The 26,698-nt window shown below is 45.5% G+C and overlaps 1 protein-coding gene across 1 annotated transcript in view; it reads left to right on the top strand.

Annotated features, from left to right (window-relative positions):
- Spmip10 (sperm microtubule inner protein 10) overlaps positions 1-26,698 on the top strand; it is a 497,054-nt gene that overhangs the window by 4,030 nt on the left and 466,326 nt on the right. Inside the window, exon 3 of the mRNA XM_050120915.1 lies at positions 1,575-3,593. Within this exon, the coding sequence (XP_049976872.1) occupies positions 1,575-1,784 (210 nt within the window). The 3' untranslated portion in view covers positions 1,785-3,593. The remainder of the gene's footprint in view (positions 1-1,574; positions 3,594-26,698) is intronic.

Raw genomic sequence — 26,698 nt, 5'->3', positions numbered from 1 at the left:
GAGTTCGAGACCAGCCTGGTCTACAAGAGCTAGTTCCAGGACAGGCTCCAAAACCACAGAGAAACCCTGTCTCGAAAAACCAAAAAAAAAAAAAAAAAAAAACAACTTTATAAACTGAAGTTGGAAATACTGAATGTATTAAAGAAGGCTTGCTTGCTTCTATAAAAGGTATGTTTCATTTTGTCTTTCTGTTGCTGTGAAGAGACACCATGACCACGGCAACTCTTATAAAGGAAAACATTTAATTGGGGTGGCTTACATTTGTAGAGGTTTAGTCCATTATCATCATGGCAGGATGTGGAAGCTTAGAGGCAGACATGGACATGGTGCTGGAGAAGGGGCTGAGAGTCCTACATCTTAATCTCCAGGCAACAGGAAGTGAACTGTGTACCACATTGAGTATAGCTTGAACAAAGGAGACCTCAGAGCCCACCCCCACAGTGACACACTTCCTCCAACAAGGTCACACCTACTCTAATAAGGCTACACCTCCTAATGATGTCACCCCCTATGAGTTTATGAGGGCCAGTTACCTTAAAACTACTACGCATTTATGTATAAGTGTGTGTGTGGGGGCGGGGGCTCTGGTTGGTTCACCATGTGGGTCCCAGGGACTGAACTCAGGTCATTAGACTTGACAGCAGGAGCCTTTCCCACCTGAGCCATCTCATTAGCCCCTCCTCCTTGTGTTGTTTTGTTTGGGTGTGAGGGTTGACCCGTTAGGCTTCCCTGTGGTGCTGGGCGCACTGTACCACTGAGCTGCCATCTTCGGCCGGATCTTTTTAGTGATTTTAAGGATGCTTCACTTTTACAGTTGTAGGTTAATGTATTCCCAACAACTTTTACAATAGTATCGGTGACTCCGTGTGTCTGTGTGTGTGTCTGTGTGTGGATGTGGGCATGCAGAATTCTACCTTAAACAGTTACCATGAATGAAGTATAAAGAATAAAATGAAATAGCGTGCTCACACTGAGTAACGGTTACTGTGTTGTAGCTTGCTCTTCCCTTTCCATTTTGCCTTAGATGCTGACATACTTGCATAAACGTAATTTAAAAATTAAAAAGAAAGGGCTGGAGGGATGGCTCAGCGGTTAAGAGCACTGACTGTTCTTCCAGAGATCCTGAGTTCAACTCCCAGCAACCACATGGTGGCTCACAACCATCTGTAATGAAATCTGGTGCCCTCTTCTGGCCTGTAAGCATGCATGTAGACAGAAAATTGTATAATAAATAACTAAGTCTTTAAAAAACTTAAACAGAAAAAAAAAAGCCAGAAAAAAGCCAGACATGGTGGCACACGCATTTAATCCCAGTACTTGGGAGGCAGAGGCAGGAGAATCTCTGTGAGTTCAAGGCCAGGCTGGTCTAGATATCAAGTTGCAGGCCAGCCAACTACCTAGTGAGCCTATAAGAGCACTGGCTGATCCTCCAGAGGACCTGTGTTCAATTTTCAGCACCTACATTAGCAATACACTCTAATATGGCCACTGAGTGGGGGAGGAGAAAGAAAAAAAGTCTTTAAACCTAACATGAAGACAACTGGTGCTATTCAGCAGAGTGTTTTCTCTCTTAGCAAGCGGAAGCGTGTGGGATCTATGCTGGCCCCTTGGAAGATTCTCTGTTCTGGGGTTACAGTGAGCGGCTCTGCCACGGGGAAGACCGGAAAGTCGTCCTGAAGAAAGGCCCTCCGGAGATAAAGATTGCCGACACGCCTTTGCATTCCCCTCTCTCCAGATACCAGAGCACCGTGATCTCCCATGGCTTCAGGAGGCGACTGATCTGAAGTGCTGACCTGGGTGGGGGAGGGTAGCCGCATGCTTGCCCAGCACACAAAAGGTTCAGGGTTCCAACCCCATTACTACTAAAAGTAATAAAATGATAAAGTAGTTCAGTCTCTTGCCCTCGCTCGGTTCTGGTGCTTAAGTTCATTGTATTTTGCCGAAAAGTTTAATTTAACAATTGTTAAGTCAAAAGCATAATAGAGATATCTTTGAAGGTTTAGAGAGGGCTAATATAAGTTCTGAGGCTGTCTGAGGTGGGGTGGGAGAGGAAGGAAACTGCTTCGTGGTGGATTTCCCAGGTGGATAAGGAGCAAGGGATGAGCCCAGCCCTACCGTCCGGTGCATGCCGTCCCAGCCACTGCCAGTCCATAGGTGCGGCTAAGCCGCCTCGTTGGGCAAATACTGTTTGACAGCAGACAATCCTCTGGCTTTTACAATCTTTCCACCCCATCTTCTGCTTTGGTCTGAATGTTAGGGAAAGGAGAAATCATATGGTGGCTATCCTACCTATGAGCTCCATAGTCTTATTCTCTGCATATTGGCCAATTATGGGTCTCTAATGAGAATTGCAGTATGCACTAATCTATGGCTCTCAAGGTAAAAACGTGGGGGCAGTGGTTGGTTACTCCCGTAGCCTTCTTTCCGCTGTTGCAACAGGAGGCATATCTACTTATGGCTTCTTAACCGGGCTAGACTGTTGCTTGCTTTTCTTCTTTGGTGGCATGCATAGACCCTCCTAGGACTCAGAATGCTAGCCAGGTGTGATGGAGCTTTCAGTCCCAGCTCAGTTTCTCCAAGTCCCATGATTCACGTGATGTCTCCAGCACTAAGGTTCTGCCATCACGTTCATCAAGGGGAACCGAGAACAAAGGCAACAGCTTGTAGTATTAGGGGAAGATGTCCATGGGACCTTGCTGAACAACAGCTTGCAAAGAGGTCACCTGCACCTGGAACTGGGCTTGTTATTCGATATCCCTATGGTGTCTGACAGAGACATTGTTCCCATTATAGAGTACTCCCATTAAAACTCCTTTTCTATATGTACTTATCTATATTAGGAAGCTTCTAGAGGAGGTTTCTGTCTTAGGGTTTCTGCTGAGAAGAAACACTATGATCAAAAGCAAGCTGGAGAGGAAAGGGTTTATTTGGTTTACACTTCCACATCATAGTTCATCACCAGAGGAAGCCAGAAACTCAAACAGGGCAGGAAGCCAGAGACAGGAGCCAATCAGAGACTATGGAGGAGTGATGCTTACAAGCTTTCTCTTCCTGACTTGCTCATCCTGCTCTCTTACAGGACCCAGGACCATCCGCCCAGGGATGGAGCCATCTTCAATGGACTGGTCCCTCTCCCATCAATCACACTTAAGAAAAGGCCTTATAGCAAGTTCTTACGGAGGTGTTTTCTCAGCTGAGGTTCCCTCCTTTCAGATAACTCTAGCTGTGTCGAGCTGATATAAGACTAGCCCGCACAGGTTCCATGTAGCATTTAAAAAGATTTTTCGTGTTATCACTTCCCAAATTCTTCCTTCTATTCCCCCCACCCCATTTAACCCTTCCTCTTCCTCTCTTCTCTTTCCCCCTTCACATCACCTGAGTTTTACCCCCTTCCCTAGAAATACACTTTGTATTTCCTTACTCTTTCCCCCCACCCTCTTTGACATGGTCTTTCTATGTAGCCCAGGTCAGACTGGAACTTATGATCAATATTCTTACTTATGAAACATACTCACAATGGACTCTAGGAATCCACCTGCCAAAGCTCACATCCGACAGTTTCTGTTATCTTTCTTCTTTCTAATGTATAAATTGTTCTTTCCTAATGACATCTAATCTCCCCTCAACCCAGTCCCACTCCTACCCCCTCATCCAGCTGTAGTATTGAGTTTCCAAGGGGATTTTCAGGAAATTGGCCTTGAATTTGCCCACAGGTCTTCCTATGGCAGAGTTTGGGCAGCCTTCTTCTTGGGCTCCTGTGCTCTTCCCCCACAGCACCCCCAGGAGTTCCTTGTCTTTGAACTCCTCTTCACACCATTGCAAAAGAGGCCGGTTACTATGGGAAGAAATTAAGAGTGGCTTTTCTTGAGCGGTTTCTCTCAGGAACAACCCCCAAGCCTGCCCTAGGAGCGGATGCGAGGACAGTGGGGCGCACTTCTTCCCATGTGACAGTCTTGCGTAGTTGATGTTCATTTTTACTCTTTGCTCTTTGGGTGCCCCTACCCAGATCCCAAATAAATACACAGAGACTTATTCTTACTTATGAATCCCTGGCCTCAGCTTGGCTTATGTCTAGTCAGCTTTCCTTAAAATTATCCAGTCTACCTTTGGCTTCTGGACTTTCACCTTTTTATTTGTTTCCTTCTAACCCTGTGGCTGACTGTGTTGCTGGGTGTCTGGCCCCTGGCATCCTTGCCTCCTTCTCCTCTTCTCTAGCTCCTTCTTTCCCTCTTCTCATTCTTCTATTTATTCTCTCTGCCTTCCAGTCCTGCCTACCATCTCTTGCCTAGCTATTGGCCATTCAGCTCTTTATTAGACCAATCAAGTGTTTTAGGCAGGAAAAGTAACACGGCTTCACATAGTAAAACAAATGCAACATAAAAGACTGTAACACATCTTAAAACTACATTCCACAACAGTCTTGTTACAAATGAAGGAAGTTGGACTTCCCACAGGGCAGAGAACCCTGATTGCTCTTTGGGCTGACGAGGGAGGGGGACTTGATTGGGGGAGGGGGAGGGAAAGGGGAGGCGGAGGTGGGGGAAGAGACAGAAATCTTTAATAGATTAAAAAAACAAATGAAGGAAGAATGGAAGACAGCAAAAGGAAGTTGACACAAATAACCCTTCAGAACAAGCTTTATTAGGAGAAAGCCTTGTGGCCGTGGGACTCTGGGGACACGATCCAGCCTTATAATGAGAGAGGAATTAGAAGAGATACACAAGAGCCAGCCATGCTCAGATTATGAAGCCACTTCCTAGAGGGCCAAACTGGTGGGTCTATCCCATCTTTCTTGCAGCCTCCAAACTACAAGCTTCATGAAAGAGTTCTTTCTCTTTCTTCCTCAGCACTGAAGATCAAACCCAGCGTCTCATCCATGCTGGGCTTGTGCTCGACCACTGAGCTATGCCCCCAGCCTAAGCTTTTCTTTTCTTTTCCCAAGACATAGTCTCACTGTGTAGCCTAGGCTGGCCTCGAACTCTCAGAGATCAGCCTGCCTCTGCCCCTCCTGTGCTAGGATACACACGCCACATCTGGTTCAAACTTTCTTTTTTGTAAATCTCTCTCTCTGAGACATATGTAGCGTAACTAGGGCAGTCTAATAACTTATTTGCCTTCTGTGAAGTCTGACCCTGAGACAGCCACTCTACCACACCAAGTTTTCTGTCTGTTACAGTTTGAATCTGACATGTCCTTGTGGAGGTTTGAAAGACATGCCCCCCAAAGGGGGCGGCACTATTAGGAGGTGTGGCCTTGTCAGGGCGGTGAGGTCTCTTTTTCTCAAGCTTCCCTCAGTGTGACAGTCAGTCAACTGCCTGTTGCCTCTGAGTCAAGATGTAGCACTCTCAGCTGCAGCATCATGTCTGCCTGCATGACGCCGTGCTCCACATCATGACTTTAATAGACTGAACCTCTGAAACTCTAAGTGAGCCATCCTCAATTAAATGTTTTCTTTATGAGTTGCCATGGCCAGGGTGTCTCTTTACAGCAATAGTAAACCCTGACTAAGACGGTCCTCCACAGGCAAATGTTTAAACACTTAGTCTCAGTTGACAGAGCTATTTTGGGAAGTTCTAGAAACTTTGCAGGGGGCGGGGTGTACCTAACTAGAGGAAGTAGGTCATGAGGATGTGCCTTTGAAAGTTTTATCTGGGCCACAGTCCTTACTTCTCTTTCTGGGTCCTCCACACCCCTTGCTACTGTGATGTTCTGCTTGCATTCATGGGGCTAAGAGACAAGGGCCAAACTCTCGGAAACCGTGAGCCCAAATGCATTTTCATTCATTATACTGCTCTCTCCGGTGTGTTAGTCACAACTGTACAAAAGCAATTAATTCTGTCCCATTTGCTTTCCCTTCCAATTCTGTGAATAGCAAGTTATTTTCCAGTGAGCGTCCCTTTCAAGACCACCCTGTGCCTGATTTCATACTCCACTCCTTTCAATGCTTTCCTCCTCCACGATGGTGTGAGGTTACGATTTCCCTCCCAATAGAACCCTAATACCTGTTTCTGTTGTGGTGGTGGTGGTGGTAGGAGTGTGTGTGTGTGTGTGTGTGTGTGTGTGTGTGTGTGTAGAATAACAACAGAAAGCTGGGTGGTGGTGGCGCACGCCTTTAATCCCAGCACTCGGGAGGCAGAGGCAGGCGGATCTCTGTGAGTTCAAGACCAGCCCGGTCTACAAGAGCTAGTTCCAGGGCAGGCTCCAAAGCCACAGAGAAACCCTGTCTCGAAAAAACCAAAACCAAACCAAAACAAAACAAAAAAACAAAAACAGAAACAAAAAACAACAGAAACAATACTGGAAGCCAGAACACCAAAATGGTCCCAATGTTGGTACTTCTGGGTGTGATGGGGATGCTCTTGGCAATGTTAGTGATGATGTCATTTGAAACAACCCTGTAGCCCACACTAGCCTGGAACTCAGGAGTGCTGGGAGCATAGGCAAGCACAAACATCTATTTTATCAACAGAAGCTCTTCCTTCTGTCCTGCTGTCACTGTGGGAGTCTTAAAGTTCTAGTCTTTAAGACTCCCTTTCAGGGTTCAATTAAAGACACCTAGATGAGCTAAAGGAGGCTAAAAGTCTGAGGGTAAAGATCTGAGGGGTAAGAAATGTGCTTACAACACTTTCCGTCTATCCATAATTCTATATTCTTCTTTTCTCTTGCTCTCTTCATTCTTGTTCTATCGTGTTCTGCCCATTACAAACGTTCCCAGCCATATACATCCTTAAAACCAGCAACCCCCCAGTCCTCGCAGGGTCCAGGGCCAGAACTCTTTTGCCCCATAAAAAATCAGATAATAATTTTTATACACACACACACAGATTCATGGGAGTGGCTAACACACATCCTATTAAATTCTTAATGGAGAAAGTTAGTTAAGAAAGGAATTAAATTGTCAGGGAATCCTAGGGGGAATGGTTATTGTGCTATATTATATTTGTAGGTGGTGTAAAGAGCTAAAAGGTTTATTTCTAGTAAAATGATGAATAGGGCACGGATTGTTTAAATCAGCGCACACTTCTTTTCTCCCAGCATGCATAGAGTCAGGAACCAAGCAACCTACGTAAACAGTCAGGGAGAAGCTGATGGCTCTTGATCAGATAGCACACACAACAGGTGCTGCAGTTTTAACCAGCCTAGGCCTGGAGTTTTGCTCTAGGTGGTCGAAACAAAGAAGGGACCCAGGCCTCTAAACTGTCAGTTCTGGGGTATGCTGTTATCAGCTTGGGCGAGTAGTAAGTCCATGTCCTTGGATATCTTTGAATATCTTAAATTGGAGGCTCTTTGCCTGGACCCTAAATACTGATCTGCTGAAAAAAATAATTGCAGGAAGGTAGATCTCTGCATTTACCTAGGAGACAGGAACAAGGAAGTGGGAAACTGTTCTGAACTAGGGAGTGAATTCCCAAATATGTAACAGAAAGGAAGTCAACCACAGCGGAAAATCTACAGCAAAGGACAGCCACTTTATTCACAAGGCAATAACGCCAAAAAGCTTTGCTTTTTGGTTTAGCCTTTACCAGATCCCTTGGTTCTGATAAGTCTCTCGCGAGAAGATGGCTGAGCGATTACTGTATAATGTTGGGGCTTGTAGCACTGACATTGTTCCAAACCCAACACAGACGCCATCTCCCCTGGGGTCGCTGTTTCTCCCTCCACTCCACATTCAACTTTCCCTGAGAGGTCCACCTTTGTGCTTAGTTCCTCAGATGTACCAGAAGGGGGCGCTGCTGCATCACTTAAAATGCAATTTAATATCTGAAGAGACTGGATGGGGAGTGGATCTGGGAGAGAGAGGACGCGGGGATAGCTGGGAGGAGTGGAGGGAGGGGAAACTGGTCAGGTTGTATTGTAGAAGAGAAGAATCTATTTTCAAAAACAATGAAAAGAGAAAAAAACTTGCATAATGAAGAAAAGAGGGGCTATGTCTTCCTCCACTTGAGAAGCTAATGGCAGTTGTTGATGACTGAGGGAGAGTCATGTTTCTTGCGGGGAAGAGATCAAGGGTAGGTTGCCTAAGTCCCAGAGGACAGTCCTACATGCCATGCGTATATGGGCAGTACTAATTGAACTTAGTGAATTACTGACAAAAAGACACGAAGCTGAAGGGATATTGGGAGGGTAAGGGGTGATGGAGGGATGACGTGGGTGGTGGCTAGGACCACGATACTGCATACACATGTATGAAGTTATCAAGGATCTAAAAATAAATGCAGATTTAAAAAAAAAACCTGTGATATCAGAACTGGAGAGGTGGAGGCAGGAGGATCATGAGTTCAAGACCATCCTTAGTTAAAGGGTATGTCTGAAGCACCTCAGGCTACCTCAGACTATGTCTCGGAAAAGAAAGGAAAGGAAAGGAAAGGAAAGGAAAGGAAAGGAAAGGAAAGGAAAGGAAAGGAAAGGAAAGGAAAGGAAAGGAAAGGAAAGGAAAGGAAAAGGATTGCTCGTTCAGGTTAAATCTCTGTCCTTCATCCCGAAAGCACTCGAGAAAGGTTGAAGTGGGGCTAGGAATGGTAGTCACACAGTATGTGAATGGGCACATTTGTGCTTAATGCCATTGGCTGCACACAGACGTGTTTGTTGGTAAAGTTCGTGGTATCTCCATGTCTTAGTTAGGGTTTTTTTTTTTTCCTTATTGCTGTGAAGAGACACCATGACCACTCTTCTAAAGAAAAACATTTGATTGAGGGGGCTGGCTTACAGTTTCAGAGGTTCAGTCCATTATCATCATGGCGGGGAGCATGGCGGCACAGGCAGAGGGACTGAGCTGGAGCTGAGGTGCTCTACATCTCAACTCAGGCAAGAGGAAGTTGACTGATTGTCACGTTGAGGGAAACTTGGGAAAAAGAGACCTCAAAGTCTGCCCCCACAGTGCCACACTTCCTCCAACAAGACCACACCTCCTAATAGAGCCACTCCCTTGGGGGGCCACTTTCTTCTCCCAAGCTCACCTAGGATTCTTGGGGGCACTACATACCACCACTGGCTCACACTGCCAGACCCCAGTGGGCTCACACAGATGTTTGAAGGCCCGATTTGCTTTGCTGTAACACTTTACTAAGCTGGGTTTTAGAAATCTTAGTTTTCCTGCTTTCTTCATTGAATTTGCTATCAAATGCCAAGTTGTGAATCTTCAGTTAATTGTTAGACTGCCAATCCTCCTTAGCTTCCTGTTGCCACAGCTGTCTGTCTCCCTTTTCTTCCATACAGCGGCAATATCTTTCCATTGCGTCATTCAAGGACTTATCATCAAGAATGATTGTCCAGGGCTGGAGAAATTACTCAGAGGTTAAGAGCACTGATGAGGGGGCTGGAGAGATGGCTCAGAGGTTAAGAGCACTGCCTGCTCTTCCAAAGGTCCTGAGTTCAATTCCCAGCAACCGCATGGTGGCTCACAACCATCTATCTGTAATGAGGTCTGGAGCCCTCTTCTGCCCTTCAGGCCTACATGTGAACAGAATATTGTATACATAATAAATAAATAAATATAAAAAAAAAAAGAGCACTGATGACTCTTCCAGAGGTCCTGAGTTCAATTCCCAGCAACCACACGATGGCTCACAACCAGCTACAATGGGGTCCGATCCCCTCTTCTGGCGTGAAGGCATACATGCAGATAGAACACTTGTATACATAACACAAAGAAATAAATCTTAAAAAGAGAAAAGAATGATTATACAATGGTTTGTGTTCATCCTCTGTTACCTATGTGTGCAAACACGGGTGTGTGTGTGTGTCTGTGTGGTATAGTGAGATAGAGCTCAAGTCCCAAGTCTTGTGTATGTTAGGTATGCTCTTCCTTCAGCCACTATCCTTGGTTATATGCTGAGTGAGTTACTGATAAGCAGTGTTTCAACTTACAAAACAATTACTAAAGAATTTTCTGTCATTGTTCGCGACTTAACTTTGCCTTTATCACAGAAGGAAGAAGTTGGTATTATGACATCAAGGCAACATCTCCCCTTTGTTTTATTTTTTTTCAAATATTTTATGTGTATGGTATTTTGCCTGCATGCACACCTGTGCACCATATGTGTGCAGTGCCTGCAGAGCCAACAGAAGAGTATTTCAGTACTTCTGAACTGGAGTTACAAATGGTTGTGAACCACCATTGTGTGTTAGGGACTATTATTGTAAGCTGTGTGACTTTTGTTGATGCTGCATTTGTTTAACTCTATGAAGCTGTGCTGCTTTGCCTGTCTAAAACACCTGATGGTCTAATGAGCTGAACAGCCAACAGCAGGGCAGGAGCAAGGACAGGCCAGCCTGGCAAGCAGAGAGGATAAACAGGAGAAACAAGGCAGGAGGAGGATGTCGGGGGTCACCCATCCATCCAGTCACAGAGTAAGAGTGAAAGTAAGACGCACAGAAGGAAAAGTAAAAACTCAAAGGCAAAAGGCAGTCGGGATAATTGAAGTTAAGAAAAGCTAGCAAGAAACAAGCCAAGCTGAGGCCAGGTATTCATAATTAAGACTGCCTCTGTGTGTGATTTATATGGGAACTGGGCCCCTCAAAAAGCCAAAAGAGTAGAACAACCAACAACACATGTGGGTACTGGGTACTGAACTTTCAGGATTGGTAACAAGTACCTTTACCCACTGAGCCTTCTCAGCCCCCTCTCCTCAGTTTTTTAGATTAATGAGAGAATTTTATGTGTATAGGTATTTTGCCTGAGTGTATGTCTGTGCACACAGAATGGTGTTAGATTTATGCGTGCCTGTGTGGTGTGTGGTTGTGTGTGTGTGCGTGTGTGTATGTGTGTGCCTGTGTATATGTTGCCTCTGTGTATATGTGTGCGTCTTTAAACTTTGCTCTGAACAGAAGCGTAGATGCCTCGAGAGAAGCAGGGGCTATGCGAACACTGGTAGGGACCAGATGCTGGGTAAAGGCCGCATGGGACAGGCCTGTGATGCTTAATCCAGATCAGAGACAGAGCGACATTGCCAGATCTAGGAAGGGAGCAATCTACATTCCAGATTGACCCTGAGCCGGTAGAGGCTCCTGATCCAAGGATCTACACTTCTTTTACTCTTTCCTTCCCCTTTTCTTTGAGATACAAAAGCAAGCATGGTAAATAAAATTAAGATGGTTAAAAAAACAAAACAAGGGCTGGAGAGATGGCTCAGTGGTTAAGAGCATTGTCTGCTCTTCCAAGGGTCCTGAGTTCAATTCCCAGCAACCACATGGTGGCTCACAACCATCTGTAAAGAGGTCTGGCGCCCTCTTCTGGCCTTCAGGCACACAGACAGAATATTGTATACTAAATAAATAAATAAATAAATATTAAAAAAAACCAAAACAAAACAAAAAACTTTGGCCTAAAGTAACATTGCAAAAGCATTTTTATCAGTAGAGGAAACTGCCCATCCACCAGCTATCTAGCTTCCTTTTTAAGAGCTGATATATAATTATTTATGAATGTAGTGTCTATATACGCCATTTACTCAATGCCAAATTGACTTGTCGGTGCTCGTGTAAACCAAAGCTGTTAAATTGTCCAGCTTTCTTTTGGCTCAGAGTAAAGCTAAACTACCCCAGCAGGCTGAGTAAGTCTGGCCGTGTGCCCAGTATGCCAAGTCAAAGGGACAGAACAGCGAAGAGAGGACAGCAATATAACCACTTGGGTGAAATAAATGAGGCTGATGGCTCAAGATCCAACTTTGTTGGCATTAACATAGCTTTTAAGTTTAAATGTAAAAATTCTTTAAAAAAGAAAATAGATATATATAATCATACAGTTCTGAACCAGGTTATCTTCTGGATCCTTGCTCAGTTCTGTTTCTGCAACATGGCCACCATTGCTTGAGGTATAAATTTGCTTCGAGGGATGATCACTTCTGCTCGGGGTTCAGTTTTCCTTTAAGACACTTGCCCTCCTCCAAATGCTACATTCAAGACTGATCTCAGTACTTTCCGATTTTGTGTGTGTGTGTGTGTATGCGCGCATGTGTGTGTATACGTGTGTGTGCATCTTAAGTATTTAAACATATTTCTGACCACTGTTGTTTTTTAAAACAAAGCAGGATTTTCGACGTTCTATGTCTTACCAACCCTATGGGAGGCGCAACTCTAAACAGTCTTTCAAAAATTGTTATTTTTGAAGACCTGTGTCAAGGCTTACAAACACATCTTAAAGTTTCCTCTTTTTTTACATATCACAAAGTTTTACATATCTTATTAATTATAACCATAATAATATACATTGGACAATTATTCGTCTCTGTGCTTTTAGTTTTAAATAAAGATAAAATAGTTTAGGTAAAACACTTGTTAAAGGATTAACGAATTTTCCACCCAGGTCAACAGGTAGCCAAAAAAGAATTAAAATACCTCGACTTTATTCAGCTTTCAATGCCTCATAAACTTTAATGAGAAGTAAATGCCTTTTAAAAAAAATAAAAGCAATTTCAAAGTAGTCATTACAATGACTTAATTCTTTAGCAAATGAACTCATTTAAATTGGCTAAGAAAACACAAGACTATTAATGCCTTTTACCATATTTATAAGTTTAAGTACTTATGATACCTTAAATATGTTTCCTGTGTTTTAGATTCAAATAAATAGTCAATCTAACGTAAAAACTATGGAAATTTTGGTTGCTTAAAATGTGTATTCCTGGCCAAGCAGTGGTGACTCACACCTTTAATCTCAGCACTTGGGAGGCAGAGGCAGGTGGTTCTCTGAGTTCGAGGCCAGCTTGGTCTGCAGAACAAGTTCTAGGACAGCTAAAACTACACAGAAAAATCCCTATTTCAACCTCCCTGCCAACAAGTGTATTCCTTTCATCTATTCAGTGTTCACAATATTATTTTAATTTTAGGTACTGTGGGCCCCTGGTCTCTCCCTTACTCCTGGGGTGCATTGGCGGGGACAGTTTGTTATTTGTTAACTAAGCTTCCTGTGTGTTTCCGTGCTATCCCTGCCCCACCTGGTGATTTAGCTGCAGGCAATCTTCTCCATTGTTAACTTAAGTTTCCTGTATGTTTATTTCCCACCTCCCTGGGTGGTGAGATCTTTGTGCTGCAGTTAGGTAGAAAAGGGCTTCCCCAAGTCTGAATAAATGGCATTCGCTTGATCTCCTATCGAATGACGCTGGTCTCTGTCTCTTGTGTTCAATCTCCAGGCCCTTGCCCGGACTCGCATTCGGTACGGCTGCGCGCGAACTGTACCGAGGGTGTAACACCAAAACCGGGTGTTACAAGGTACATTGCTCTTAATATACGTCACGTTATGTCAGGTACAGAAGATTAACTTTAAAAGATCAGATCTAGATTAGAATGTCTGGCAGATTTTAGTATGATTTGGTTTCTTCTTAATGGCTTTGGCGGCTATTCCTCTCCTGAAAACTGCTTTCCTGCCTGCTAGTCAGCCTCGTTTACATCCGGGACACCAGTCACATTTATAAACAGTACGTGACCCCCACATGCACAAAACGTGTCACTCAGCCGCCATGGAGAACGTAAAACCAGGGTCTCCAGAAAGAAGCTTCAACTGAGGCTCTGCCGCCTGTTAACTCACGGGAGGGGCAGTGGTTGGAGAGAGCTGGAATGTGGCAGGAAGGGAGCCCAATTATCTTGGTCCGTCTTCAGCGTGTTTTGTCCCTCTTCTGTTTAATTAACTTCATTTTATGTCTCTATACTTTGTCTGCATGTATGTATATGCACCATGTGTGTCCCTGGTGCCCAAGACCAGAAGATGATTGCGAGCTGCCATATGAGTTCTGGGAATTAAACCCCGGGTCCTCTGGAAGAGCAGCCAGTGCTCTCAGCCTCCGCGCCAGCTCTTCCAGCCCCATCTTCAGCCCTCTTGGTAGCCATTTACTGCCCTCCTCTGTTCTTGGCTGAACAGCTTTGCAGCCAGCAGGTAAGTCACTAGGAACGTACGAACGGAACACTAGGATCTCCTCTGGAATCTATTGACTTAGACCCCCAGCTTCCACCAGAGCAAACGCTGAGAGCGTCCTCCGACAGCATCAGCAGCCTCAGCAGAGGTTTCCCCCACTGAGCCGTAACCCACTTCTCTGATGTCCCCACCAACTTATTTGAAAAGTGCCTTAAGTTATTACTTCCTTTGTTTCATTACAATAAAAACTTCACGGACCTGTTTCCAGGTTGGAACTTGTAATTTGGTGTGACCTAAACTTGTTCCTGGCCATGGTCATGAGTTGGCTCCAGAACAGACCAGCTCTCTCTTACCCTCCATGGCGTGAGAATTGTGTTTTTGCGTTGATATCTGTCTGAAGAAAGAATTGCCCTTCTCGAGTCATTTAGTGGTAGTGGGTGGATTCACAGCGATACACAAGCGCGACCACGGACGTCATGTTAAAATGCTTTCGTCCGTGTTGGCGCACGCCTAAATCGAATCCCAGCACTTGAGAGGCAGAGGCAAGAGGATCTCTGAGTTCGAGGTCAGCCGGGTTACATAGTGAGTTCCAGGACAGCTGGGACTACAGAGAGAAACCCTGTCTCCAAAAACAACAACAGCAATAACAATGAAAACTGCTTTCGTCACTACCCCAAATCCCTGTGCTTGTCAGTGACCCGAGACCAGACACATCTCCACACCGCCACCCACACCAGCCTGAGGTCATACCAGGGTTTGTGGCTTCAGTGCTGAAAAGACTTTTGAGTCTGGCTTAGTGAAGCACAGCTGGGAGTTTGCAAGGATGCTTTTAATACAGGCTGAAGTGCAAAGAAGAAAGATGCCCGGAGGAAAGCCTGGCACACGCGGGTGGGAGTATGTGCTTCCCAAGAAAGAATAGGGGAGCTTAAGACATGCCTGCGAGCAGATGGGCTCTCAAGGGAAAGGAGGCTCTTCACTGTCTAAATATTACCCTTATACATACTTTTATACAAGCTACATCTCAGAATGCTGCTAAGAAAACCTCTCCTTCTCATTCTCCCTCCCCCTCCTCGCCTCCTTCCTTCCCCCCTCTCCCTCCCACTCTCTAGAGTTCTAGAGAGATAGGACACCTGGGCACCCTAGGACCAAGCCACATCCCCAGTTCCCAATGCCTCTGAACACGGTGTAAATGGGACACAAAAAGCACTAGCCAGAAAAGAAAATTTGAAGTTCCTGACTTCCTTAAAAATTTATCTTCATCCTCAGACCCCACCCACAAAGTGAAGGAAATCTGTGGACTAGGTGACATCACGTGAAATAAGTAAACCCAAAGATTCCATCTGGAAGAAACAGTGTGAAGAGAAGCAATTTGACGCTTAAGATAAACAAAAGACTGAACAGGCACCTAGCAAGGAAGCATCCTGCCTGCTTTCTGGTGGGATGAGGAGAGGCCTGACTACACTCACTGTGCTCTTCTCTCTGGTGGTATGTCCTCTGTCATGCACACACGCTAAGACACACACGAAGACACACCAAGCACAGTTTGAAACCAAATTAGAACTAACTCACCCACAACTATTATTTTTTATTTTTATTTTTTTAGATTTTTAGAGACAGAGTTTCTTTGTGTAGCCCTGGCTGTCCTGGAACTCGGTCTGTAGACCAGGCTGGCCTTGAACTCACAAAGATCCGCCTGCCTCTGTCTCCCAAGTGTTGGTACTAAAGGCGTGTACCACCACTGCTCGGCAAGTTCTGAGTTTTTTTGGGACGATGTTTTTGTTATTTGTCTATTTACACACTGAAGGACATTAGGTTCTATGTTTAAAGGTCCCAAAGATGACTTCCACATTCTATAATTTACTATGGAGACTCCCATATCCCAGCATATGCTCATACTCTTGCCTATGACTTAAGGGAAAAGGTACATGGGACAATGTCCCATGGCAGAAGGTACAAGCTTTCAAGGGTCCTCACTCAATGGAGTCACACAGGTCACTCTCCCAGGCCTGGATGTGGCTCAGATGTAGAGCACTCAACTACCCCGGCACTAGGCTTTCAACTGGATGCCAACACACACACACACACACACACACACACACACACACACAGCAGGCATGGGGGCAGCCATCCCTTGGAACTAATTGTAACAATGCTATCACAGTTTTAAAGTAGCAACTCCATTCTTTCTTGGTCAGGATGATAATCTTGCAGAAGTTAAAAGAATTCTTTGCAAGTGCAAGACGGTTCATGGACATTTCATTCAGGAAGCAGATGCTTTACTCCAGCCTTGGCGCCTGCACTTTCTCCCATACTTCACATGACCAGCCCTTGACTGTGGTGACCTTTCAGAGAAAAGAGCCTTGGGAGGCCAGAGCACTCAGAGCAAGTTCAGGAAGAAAGACAAACAATATGCAAGCTTTGGGGAGTTGGGAACTGGGGTGGGCCTTTTACATTCAGATAAAGCTCAGACAGAGGCAAGAGCTAGTTTGTATCTCAGAAGGTTTTCTTTGGAGAATAAAAGCAGATGCTAAACTGGGCCTGTGGCCACACTCTCTAATCCTAGCACTCTTAGAAGTAGAGGCAGGAGGATCAGGAGTTTATGGTGTTCCCCAGCTACTTGGAGAGCACAGGGCAAAGCACTGTCTGGATCCGACTCCCAACCCCCCAAAATAAATAAAGACGACGCTGCTGAGTTTGGTACAAGCTTGTAATGTCAGCACTCAGCAGGCAGAGGCAAGAGGAGTCTGAGCGCATGGCCTGCACGCTCTCAAAAACCAAAGAAAGCTGTGTGTGGTTGCATGCCTGTAACCCCAGGATTTACGGATTCTGAAGCAGGAAGGCTAGAAGTTTGATGTGATTCTTGGGTCAGTCCAGACTATATGCGACCCTGTCTCAAAGAACCAGAACTAGAACTGGCAGGGTGGCCAGAGGTGCTTGCTGTACAATCCAGATGACCAGAGCTCAAAGCCTGTGAACCCACATAAAGGTGGAAAGTTAAAGCTAACTCTACAAAGTTGCCCTCTTGCCAGGAGATGGTGGCGCACGCCTTCAATCCCAGCACTCGGGAGGCAGAGGCAGGTGGATCTCTGTGAGTTCGAGGCCAGCCTGGTCTACAGAGTGAGTTCCAGGACAGCCACAGTTACACAGAGAAACCCTATCTCAAAAAAAAAAAAAAAAAGTTGCCCTCCAACCTCAACACACATGTTGTTGGCACGTATGCTTGCACACACACATAAACATACACACAAATAATAAATAATATAAAATAAATTTAATGAAAACAAACAACAGTACCAGATAGGAAAGAAAGAAATATCTTTTTGTTTGTTTGTTTTTCAAGACAGGGTTTCTCTGTGTGTAGCCCTGGCTATCCTGGAACTTGCTCTGTAGACTAAGCTAGCTTCAAACTCACAGAGATCGGCTTTTTTTAGACGAGGTTTCCCTATATATCCCTGAGCTCAAGACTCTCTTGTTTCCTCCCAAGTGCCAGGATGTAGGTGTGCATCACCACGCTTGGCTTCTCAGAAAGAACGTGAAATTCCCAAACAAGCAGTTGTAACAGATTACTGTGGAACAGGCAAGGATGTTGATGAGTACAGCCTGGTGTGACAAAAATTAATCTGAAAATGGTTCAAAGGATGAATGGTAGAGTGAGCTACATGAGTGTTGTGTGGACAAAAGTCCAGGTGACGGTCCCTGATGAGGACCAGAACCGAAGGACGGAGAAGGGGTTGATGGTGTACGAAGCACATATGACTGGGGCTTGCACACGCGGAGATTGGCGAGGGTCACACTGGAAGTGCTGAGCTGCTCATGACATTTACCTTCCTGAATGAGGTCAGGAAGGCGCTCTCAGAGAATCACTTCATTCTTCAAGCGGGAATGAAATGCTTCTACTACAAAGGCAGCAGGTGACACAGAGGGCAAGGTCAATGTTCCTGTCAGATGTGACAAGTATAGGGCTCTTCTGTGTCAGAGCGTTTTAGCATGACTAATACATTTTCTCCTCTGGGAATGGCTCCTTAGAGCACAGCCTAGTGAAGAGAGGATAGATAAGACACTCAAGGTCAGCGCTGTAATCTCGTAAAAATTCCCCAGAGCAGCGATCGCTAGGATCTGATACATTTGGAATGAGCTATGAGCGATGTCTGGATGAGTAATTTTAATGGAAGCAGAAACAACAAATCCAACCAGGTCACGAACTCAAATTTCTCTATGTTTTAGTGTTCATCAAATTAATTATGGCTCTCATTTCTCCAATTATTAAAGAGAAGTGATTCCCTGTATGAATTTTTCATTCACATAGGAACTAAATCACTATATCAGTGTGCTCCAAGAGAAAGCCGGCTACTCTTACCTCATACTCTGTTGTGTTTGCAAGCCCAGCCTGGGCTGGCTCCACCTCCTTCACGATCCACCCATGTTGTCCTTCCTTTTGGATGTCACACATGCTAACATTGTCCCCATCTCGGTGCTACCCCAAACCCTGCACATAGCTGCCTTCTTATCATTCAGTCTTCATACTGAATTTTGTCTTCTTTGGGAAGCAGGGAGGATGCTGCTGGCTGCCCTGTCCCTATCCCCTTCGCCGGACTCTACATATCCTCCGGTTGAGGAGCTGCTGGCTGCCGGGGCTCAGGCCTCTGTCATCATCTGCAGGGCTGTCGCTGATTGACAGGTGCCTCCTCCCTGAAAGTGCTTCTGGAGACAGTGTCTAAAAGGCCATGCCTGGCTCCCAAAGGAGATAGTGACAAAGACTAACTGATGGAAGACACACCCTCTTGGGGGGAGGGGAGCACCTGAGTGCAGTTCATAGCCTGGGTTTGCCTTGGGTTTAGTTGGAGTCTGGATTTCTTCACCTTTTGCCTCAGTGGAAAGTTTCTCCTTCGGAATCACAGAATTGAAAATTCCTACCCCAAGTTCTTTTTGGTGTAAGATTTGTGCTTTGTTTTGTTTAGTTTTTTTTGTTTTGTTTTGTTCATTGTTGTTGCATTTGTTTGTTTGTTTTTCGAGACAGTGTTTCTCTGTGTAATAAATAGCCCCAGCTGCCCTGGAACTCTCTTTGTGGACCAGGCTGGCCTCGAACTCACAGAGGATCACCTGCCTCTGCCTCCCAAGTGCTGAGGTTAAAGACTTGCACCACCACACCCCGCTCTTGTTTAAGTTTTAAAAAGTTACTTTATTTATATGTATTGGTGTTTTGCATGCATGTATCTATGTATATCTGTGCGCCGCATGCATGCCTGGTACTGTGGAGGCCAGAAGAGAACAACCCCTGGAACGGAGTTACAGAGGGTTGTGAGATATCATGAGATTACCGGGTATCTTTGTACTACTAAGCCATCTCCTCAGCTTCTACAGCCTAGGTTCTGCTCACAGAACACTTGGTGAGAGAAGCATTGCATCATTCATCCACTAGATGGCAGTGAGAACCCCATCATCTGTGGTAGGTAAACTATTGCTAGTCTGTATTACTAAAATGCTTGCTCACAGGTGATGGCAGTCAAATGTGGCAATCTCTAATCACCTCGAGACAGATCTCTGAGCACGTCTATGAGGGAGCATCTAGATTAGGTAGACTGAGGCAAGAAGACCCACTTTAACTGTGGGTGGCACTATTCCATGGGTCAGGAGCCCTGAGCTGTAATAAAAAGGAGAAAGAAAGTATCTTTAATCCCAGCACTCAGGAGGCAGAGGCAGGTGGATCTCTGTGAGTTCCAGGCCAGCCTGGTCTACAGAGCAAGTTCCAGAACATCCAGTGCTGTTACACAGAGAAACCCTGTCTCAGAAAACAAAAGGCAGGAAGTGAACCGAAAGCTAGCGTTCACGCCTCTCTACTGCGCAGCAGCAAATGTGATATGAGCAGCTGCCCCCTGCTGCCTTATTACTGTTCAGTCATGGCAGACTGTATCCCCCTCAACCGCAAGCCAGTGTGAACACTTCCTTCATGAAGCTGTTTTCGCCACACAGTTTGTCACAGCAACAAGGCAAGTAACCAATTCCTGTGTGGTTCCCTGGGATGAAATATGATTGGCAGAAACTGCGTCGAATTGTGAAGGTGCATGGACCCCGGCGTTGGAGACCCGGGGGAATAGAGGTGCTGGGTCCACAGGGCTGCCTTCAAGGGAGGTTTCAACTTCTTGTGAAATTTCCAAACATCAGCTTGAAGCTAAAGACAACTAAATGGCAACAGCCGAAAGCAGTATTGAATCCTGGGTAGAACGGTAAATATTAATAAAGTTACTAAAGCCTAAGGGTTCTAGAGGTACGGATTCCCACATCCATCCATTTAATTAAGTAGCCTGCTTTCTACGCAAAGGAAGCGTGGCAGAACAGCACCGGAAGCCATCAGCCTGCACTCCTAAGTGGAGCTCAGCGCCGCCAAATGCAGCGTCTTTACCACAACGCAGAAACACCGACAAGCCTGATAATTCTGTTATAATTCCTTTCTTTTCGATTCCCGTTAGACAATAATAAATAACAAATAGCTGTGTTTACAAGGAACGGGTGCTTGTGCGTGTTAAGTCTAAAAACCCTGGGACGAATGGCTGAGGTGCCTAGTTAGCACATCAAATCCGGACCTGGCCGCCAGGTTCTCCCAGCATCCCTCAGTCCCTACCCCTTACACAGTATGACTGGCATACCTACCTGCCCCCTACCCTAAACTCTCCATCCTAGGGGCTGGACTGCCCTGCTAGCGAGGCTCTTCCCTGTATAATCCAGACAGTTTGGCTACCTGCCCTTTTTTGTACCTTTGCCCTCTTGGGTGCTACATCTGGGTCCCCCCTCTCCCTATATGGCTCAGGGTCATGTCCACCCTGGACTCTCCCAAATGTCTCTGCCTCTAACTACGTTCTCCCTTTTATCTAGAATAAACGTTCTCCTCCACCATACCTAGAAGCAGTGGTGAGCTTTCCTTTTCCTTCTTTTGGTTTTTTTCTTTCAGTTTGTTTATGACTTTGGTTTGGAACCGTGTTAACTCCCCAACTCCCAGTCACGGTGTGACCGGATGCAGTGGTTCAGTCTTGTCTTGATGGCTGCAAAGCTGAAACACATAACAATAGGTAAAAGAGTAGAAAAAAATTTGTCTACGGTCACGTGATATTTATTTCATATAGTTGTATTATTTATTGTATTTAAGTCACGTTGGGGTTCTTTGCAAAGCAATGCACTCCCTGAAATAAGGAAGAATGGGCGTTTATCTGAACAATCTGTACATATTGGTGTAGGAAAACATGTTAGGGATGGGCACATTCCTGAGCATGCTCAATTTAAGATACACATTTGGAGCATGCTCGGTTTGAGATCATAGTTTAAAAAGTAAAGGCGGGGAGACATGGCTCAGCAGTTAAGAGCTCTTGTTGCTGTTGTAGAGGACCTGGGTTCAGTTCCCAGCACCCACATGGTGGCTCACAACCATCTGGAATTCCAGGGGATCTTCTCTTCTGGCCTCCAAGGACACTAGACACAACTGTGGTACACAGATAGACATGCAGGCGAAGCACTCACACCCACAACATAAAAAAAAATTAAAGCAAAGATGGGGGGGTGCATTCACAGACATGCTCGCTTCAAGGTCTGAAAGGACCGGCTCAAAGTGCAAAGTGGATGTGAGCACCTCGGGCCCGTTCAGCTCAGTAGGATAAAGGGCAAAGTCTGATCTGGGCAGCCTAAGATTCGGTGACCTTGGCTGGTTCTTTCTAAGTTTCCTCAGATGCCTGGGGCTGAACCAACCTTGAGTGTGGGTGTTAGTGGATAAACTGCAATCCCAGCATTGAGGTGGCTGAGGGAAGAGGAGCGTAAGTTGGAGGGCAGTCTTGGCTTCCTAGCAAGATGCTGTTTCAAAACAACAACAACAACAAAAAATGCACAAAGGGATTGTACTGACATTCCGTCGACGTTTATACTGGCCAATTCTGTTGATATCAAGATGAACCTGGTAAGAAAGAAATGCCCGGTTCTCTGGAACGCTGCCAAGACACATGCAGTACAAATGAAAGATAACCCCTAAAAAAAAAAAAACTTGAAGAAGCCTGCTACACTGGCAAAGCTTCCAAGGATCCAGTGTTCTTGGACACGGCAGGGCAACTCCTCTCTGGAGATATTTGTACTCTGTGTCCTCTACCACTAAGGGAGCCGCATAAGGCTGGAGAGAGGTGTGTAGCTTCGGGGTGAGTCCTTGTTTTTCAACACTGCAAGAAAAAAAAAAGATAGAGGGAAGGAAGACCGTGGTGTTGGGGCTGGAACTGCAGGCTAGAACTCCTTGTTATTCACTGTGGAGAGGAAACTGCACCAATAAAAGGGTAGACACGGACCATGGACCTGGCCAGCGGTGTGCACGCAGAGAGCATCACTGGAGGAATCTTAAACGGTTGGAAGAACCAGTAGGTGAGTGGGTGGATCTGTGATACTGAGCAAGAAGAGCTTCTGGGCCTGCAAGATGGCAAGGCAGGGAAAAGTGCTTGCTGCCAACACTAACAATCAGGATTCCATCCTCAGCTGGGCCTGGTGACTCATGCCTTTAATCTCAGCACTCGGGCGGCAAAGGCAAGCTGGTCTCTGTGAGTTTGAGGCCAGCCTGGTCTATGTTGGGCGTTCCAGAGAGTGCTACATAGTGAGACCCTGCCTCAAAAGAGAGAAAGAGAGGGAGAGAGAGGGAGAGAGAGAGAAGAGAGAGTGAGAGAGAGAGAGAGAGAGAAGAGAAGAGAAGAGAAGAGAAGAGAAGAGAAGAGAAGAGAAGAGAAGAGAAGAGAAGAAGGAAGCAAAGAATTCCATCTTCCTGGAACCCACATATTGGAAGGAGAAGACAGTCTTGGACAAGCTGTCCTCTGACCTCCACACCCATGCTGTAACAAGCCCCTTTCCCAAAACAAATAAATGTAATTTTAAAAAAAGAGCATTGCTAATTGCACACCAAAATTAACCGTGGTAGATGAGGCAATAAACAAGAATCAGAAAACAGGGAGTTGGAGAATAAGAGCCAGCGGTTAAAAGAACTGGCTGCTCTGCCAGAGGACCCAGGTTTGAGTCCTAGAACATACATGGCGACTGGCAACTACCTGTATGGAGCTACAGACCAGACCCCAGGCATCCAATGCCGTGTTCTAGCCTCTGTGGGCACCAGGCATGCATTTGGTGTATAGACACATGGTGTACAGGCATGCAGGCAAAACACCTAAACACGTGAAATAATTTTAACAATTAAATTTCTAGAAATATCACCTAGAAGGTTTCAATAGCTTTCGGTTTCAGCCACTCCGCTTCTTACACAGTCGCCTTATGAATGGGCCAGCCAATGGAGCTATGAATGAGTTCAGCGGCACGGACCCTCAGCAAAGCTATGTGGCTCCTGCCGCTCCTGCGCTGGTAACCGTCAGTGAGGAGGAGCCGGCCCTGAGCCCTCTGCAGAGGACTGTCCTTTGAGAAAATCAACCAGCCACTTGTGTAAGCTAAGGGACTACATCAGAGCCTTTCACGGGGCAACAAGCAGCCATTCATCCCGAGGATGACTGGATTTATCCTCGGCTCGGGACCAGCTGTAACAAACCATTCAGGGTGTTTACGTTTATTACACTAACCCTCCTCTCGTGAGTACTCAGAAATTGTACCAGTCAGAATCCTGGCAGACGGAGTGACATTACCACGCGAAATGATTGGAGCTGAGTGGCGTTCAGGATCAAACTCAGGTCAGTAGGCTCTCACGAGGCTAGTGCTCTTATACACCAAGCCATACCCCCATCCCTTGTCTGTATTTCATGACTCTCTGGGTTGAATTAAAATAGAGTTGTTTTAATATGTTGCAGCAGTTTCCAACAGCTAAGAGGATAGAGAACACAGAGCTTCAGCATGCTAAATAATGCACAGACTTACCCTACCACGCATCAACCTTTTGATCGCTAAGTATCTTTTATTATCGGACTTTAAAATTATTAAGAGATGAGCCAAGAGACTATGATCGTAGCGTTTGGTGCCAGAGGAAAGCGAAGTTGACTGAGATTTACAATATTCTGTTCAATTAAGGTAATAATTGGGGATGATTTATGCTTCAGAGAAGTCTTAATGAGAGCCAAGAAAGCCCAGCGGGATAGCTGTTTGGCAATGCCAGTGTCAGCCAAGGCACCTGGCCAGGACCATGTCACCGACCTACAGTCCAGGCTGAGAATGGATCCATCAGTTAAGCTACAGACTGAGTGAAGATTTGTTTCCTTTATAAACAAGCAGGCATGGTTGTGTTCCAGAAACACCATATTTGCATGTATCAGTAATCATCGGCCAAAAAAATGAACAAGCTAAAGAAACTACTTTAGACAGCACACAATCAGTAAAATAAAAATTTCCATATGCCGTCACAGATGGTGTAGGAGATTCTTTTGTATGTGTGTGGCTTTTATTAGTTAATGAATAAAGAATCTGCTTGGCCTGTGATAGGGAAGAGTAGAGCTAGGTGGGAAAACTAAACTGAATGCTGGGAGAAAGAAGGCAGAGTCAGCGAAATGCCATGTAGCCACCACCAGGAACAGAGGGGCCAGAACCTTGCCAGTAAGCCACAACCATGTGGCAATACACGGATTAATAGAGATGGGTTAAATTAAGATGTAAGAACTAGCCAATAAGAAGCTACAGCTAATAGGCCAAGCAGTTATTTAAATAATATAAATAGTTTCTGTGTGATTATTTTGGGTCTGAACTGCCGGGAACAAACAAGCAGCCTCCTACAACATTAATCTCGCTGCTGCTCAGAATCACAGGTTGGTTTTTGCGTTCACAGCAAGGGTCTCAGTTGCCTGTGGTTTGTATAAGAAACTTAGGCCGAATGCACATGAGAAAGCATTTTTCTGACCTTTCCCTGACTCCTGTATTACCCACTGTATAATGTGTGTTTTCTCTGGGTTAACTTTCCCACACTCAAGGGTGCTGAACCATCTCCAAAAGTCTCAAATTATGGAGGTCATGTGACACATGAGCAATGGCAACTCATAAAGCTCTTAAAGGTACAGGAAAGTCAGACGATCCTTTAGTCTTTGCGCGTGCACTGTGCACATGCTCAGGTGTGAGTCTGTCCCTCAAACCCAGGGCCTCATGCATTCTGCACAGGCTCTTTATCACTGAGCTGCATCTGAAGCCTTCAGCCTCTTGGCCACACATTGTATTCACCTCTGCTTGCCGCAGACCTGGGTCCCCACCGCAGGGGATTTCTTCCTTACATTCATCACCAGTGTAAAAGGAAGAACGTAGAGCTGACGCATCTCTGGCTTTCTCTGCCGAGGGACCATCTCAGAATATCTCCAGATACCTACAGGAGGCCTTCAAGGGTGGAAGGCCTTTTCCCATAAGGAACAGACAACATCCATGTCACACTGTTACATAAAACTTATGTGTTTATTTAGCCCACACTTCAAAAACCAGCATTATCCATCTTTTCTTTCTTTCTTTTTTTTTAAATTTATAATGTATACACTGTTCTGCTTGCATGCATCCCTGCAGGCCAGAAGAGGGCACCAGATCTCCTTACAGATGACTGTGGCTCACATGCTGGGAATTGAACTCAGGACCTCTGGAAGAGCAACCAGTGCTCTTAACCTCTGAACCATTTCTCCAGCCCTAACATCTTTTCTTTCTTTCTTTTTTTTCCCTGCAACCAATCCCTTGCTAGTTTGAGTCTACTCAACACACCAGGTTTTCCATGTCATTCCTTTTTTTTTTTTTTTTTTTGGTTTTTCGAGACAGGGTTTCTCTGTGGTTTTAGAGTCTGTCCTGGAACTAGCTCTTGTAGACCAGGCTGGTCTCAAACTCACAGAGATCCGCCTGCCTCTGCCTCCCGAGTGCTGGGATTAAAGGCGTGCGCCACCACCGCCCGGCTTTCCATGTCATTCCTTTCTGAAGCTGTCACCTCTAAGTGATGCTATACATTTGGCTTTGTTGCAGATGGCTCCCATGTATCCTGGCACAATAGTAGACAGACCAGCTATTTCAGATCTATTTGCCAGTATATTCATTTCTACTCAAGTCTTCTGTTTCTTTATTGCACATATATTTAAGCATGACATGACCCTTAACCCTCCCTGAATTAAGCCAAATTTGCATTTCCCAGCATTAATTTTCTCAAATTAATTTCACAAACCTGCTTTAATAATAGCTACCAGGAAGAGTTTGAGCCTTTCCAAACATGTGACCTGTAATTGCTTTCATTATCAACTTGACTTAGACTGGAGTCTCCTGGTAAGAGAGTTTCACTGAGGAACTGTCTAGGTGAGTTGGTCTGTAGGCATGCCTGTGAGGTAGGTAGATCCACCCTGAACGTGGGTGGCACCATGCTTCTGGCCGGGCTTTGGCTTGTGTAAGAACAGAGAAAGCGTGCTGAGCAACAGCTTCTATGAATTTACACTCTCTTGACTCTTGACCTTGGGTATCACGTGACTCACTGAGGCAGGAGATTGACCAGTGAGATAGGGAGGAGGTAGGATGTAGGGTACTAGGCAGAGCTGGCGGTCCAAAGAAAGTCCGACTACTTGTGACAGGCACTGTTTAAGGGCTAAGCCTGTGGAATCAAAGGCACTAGGAAGTGGACATAACATTCTTTGAGGGCACAGGTAAGACAGTGAACAGGTAAGCATTAGTCACACAGGATGTGTGCTATTGAACAATTTGAGCAGGCTGGGCATGATAGCACAGGCCGATAATTCCAGGGCTTGGCAGGTTGTTGAAATAAGAGCGGTGGCGGGGTTGCGTCCCCAACACCCCGGCCGCTTGGCTAGCTCATGCCCGAAATAACAACACACAAACTGTATTCATTTAAAGAACTGCTTGGCCCATGAACTCTAGCCCTTACAGACTAATTCTCGCACCTGG

The sequence above is a fragment of the Alexandromys fortis genome, unplaced genomic scaffold, assembly GCF_014885135.2.
Source record: "Alexandromys fortis isolate MF-2015 unplaced genomic scaffold, M_Fortis_MF-2015_v1.1 scaffold_181, whole genome shotgun sequence".
Taxonomy (NCBI): domain Eukaryota; kingdom Metazoa; phylum Chordata; class Mammalia; order Rodentia; family Cricetidae; genus Alexandromys; species Alexandromys fortis.
Note: the sequence above shows the minus strand (reverse complement) of the source record. Positions and strands in the feature narration are given on the sequence as shown.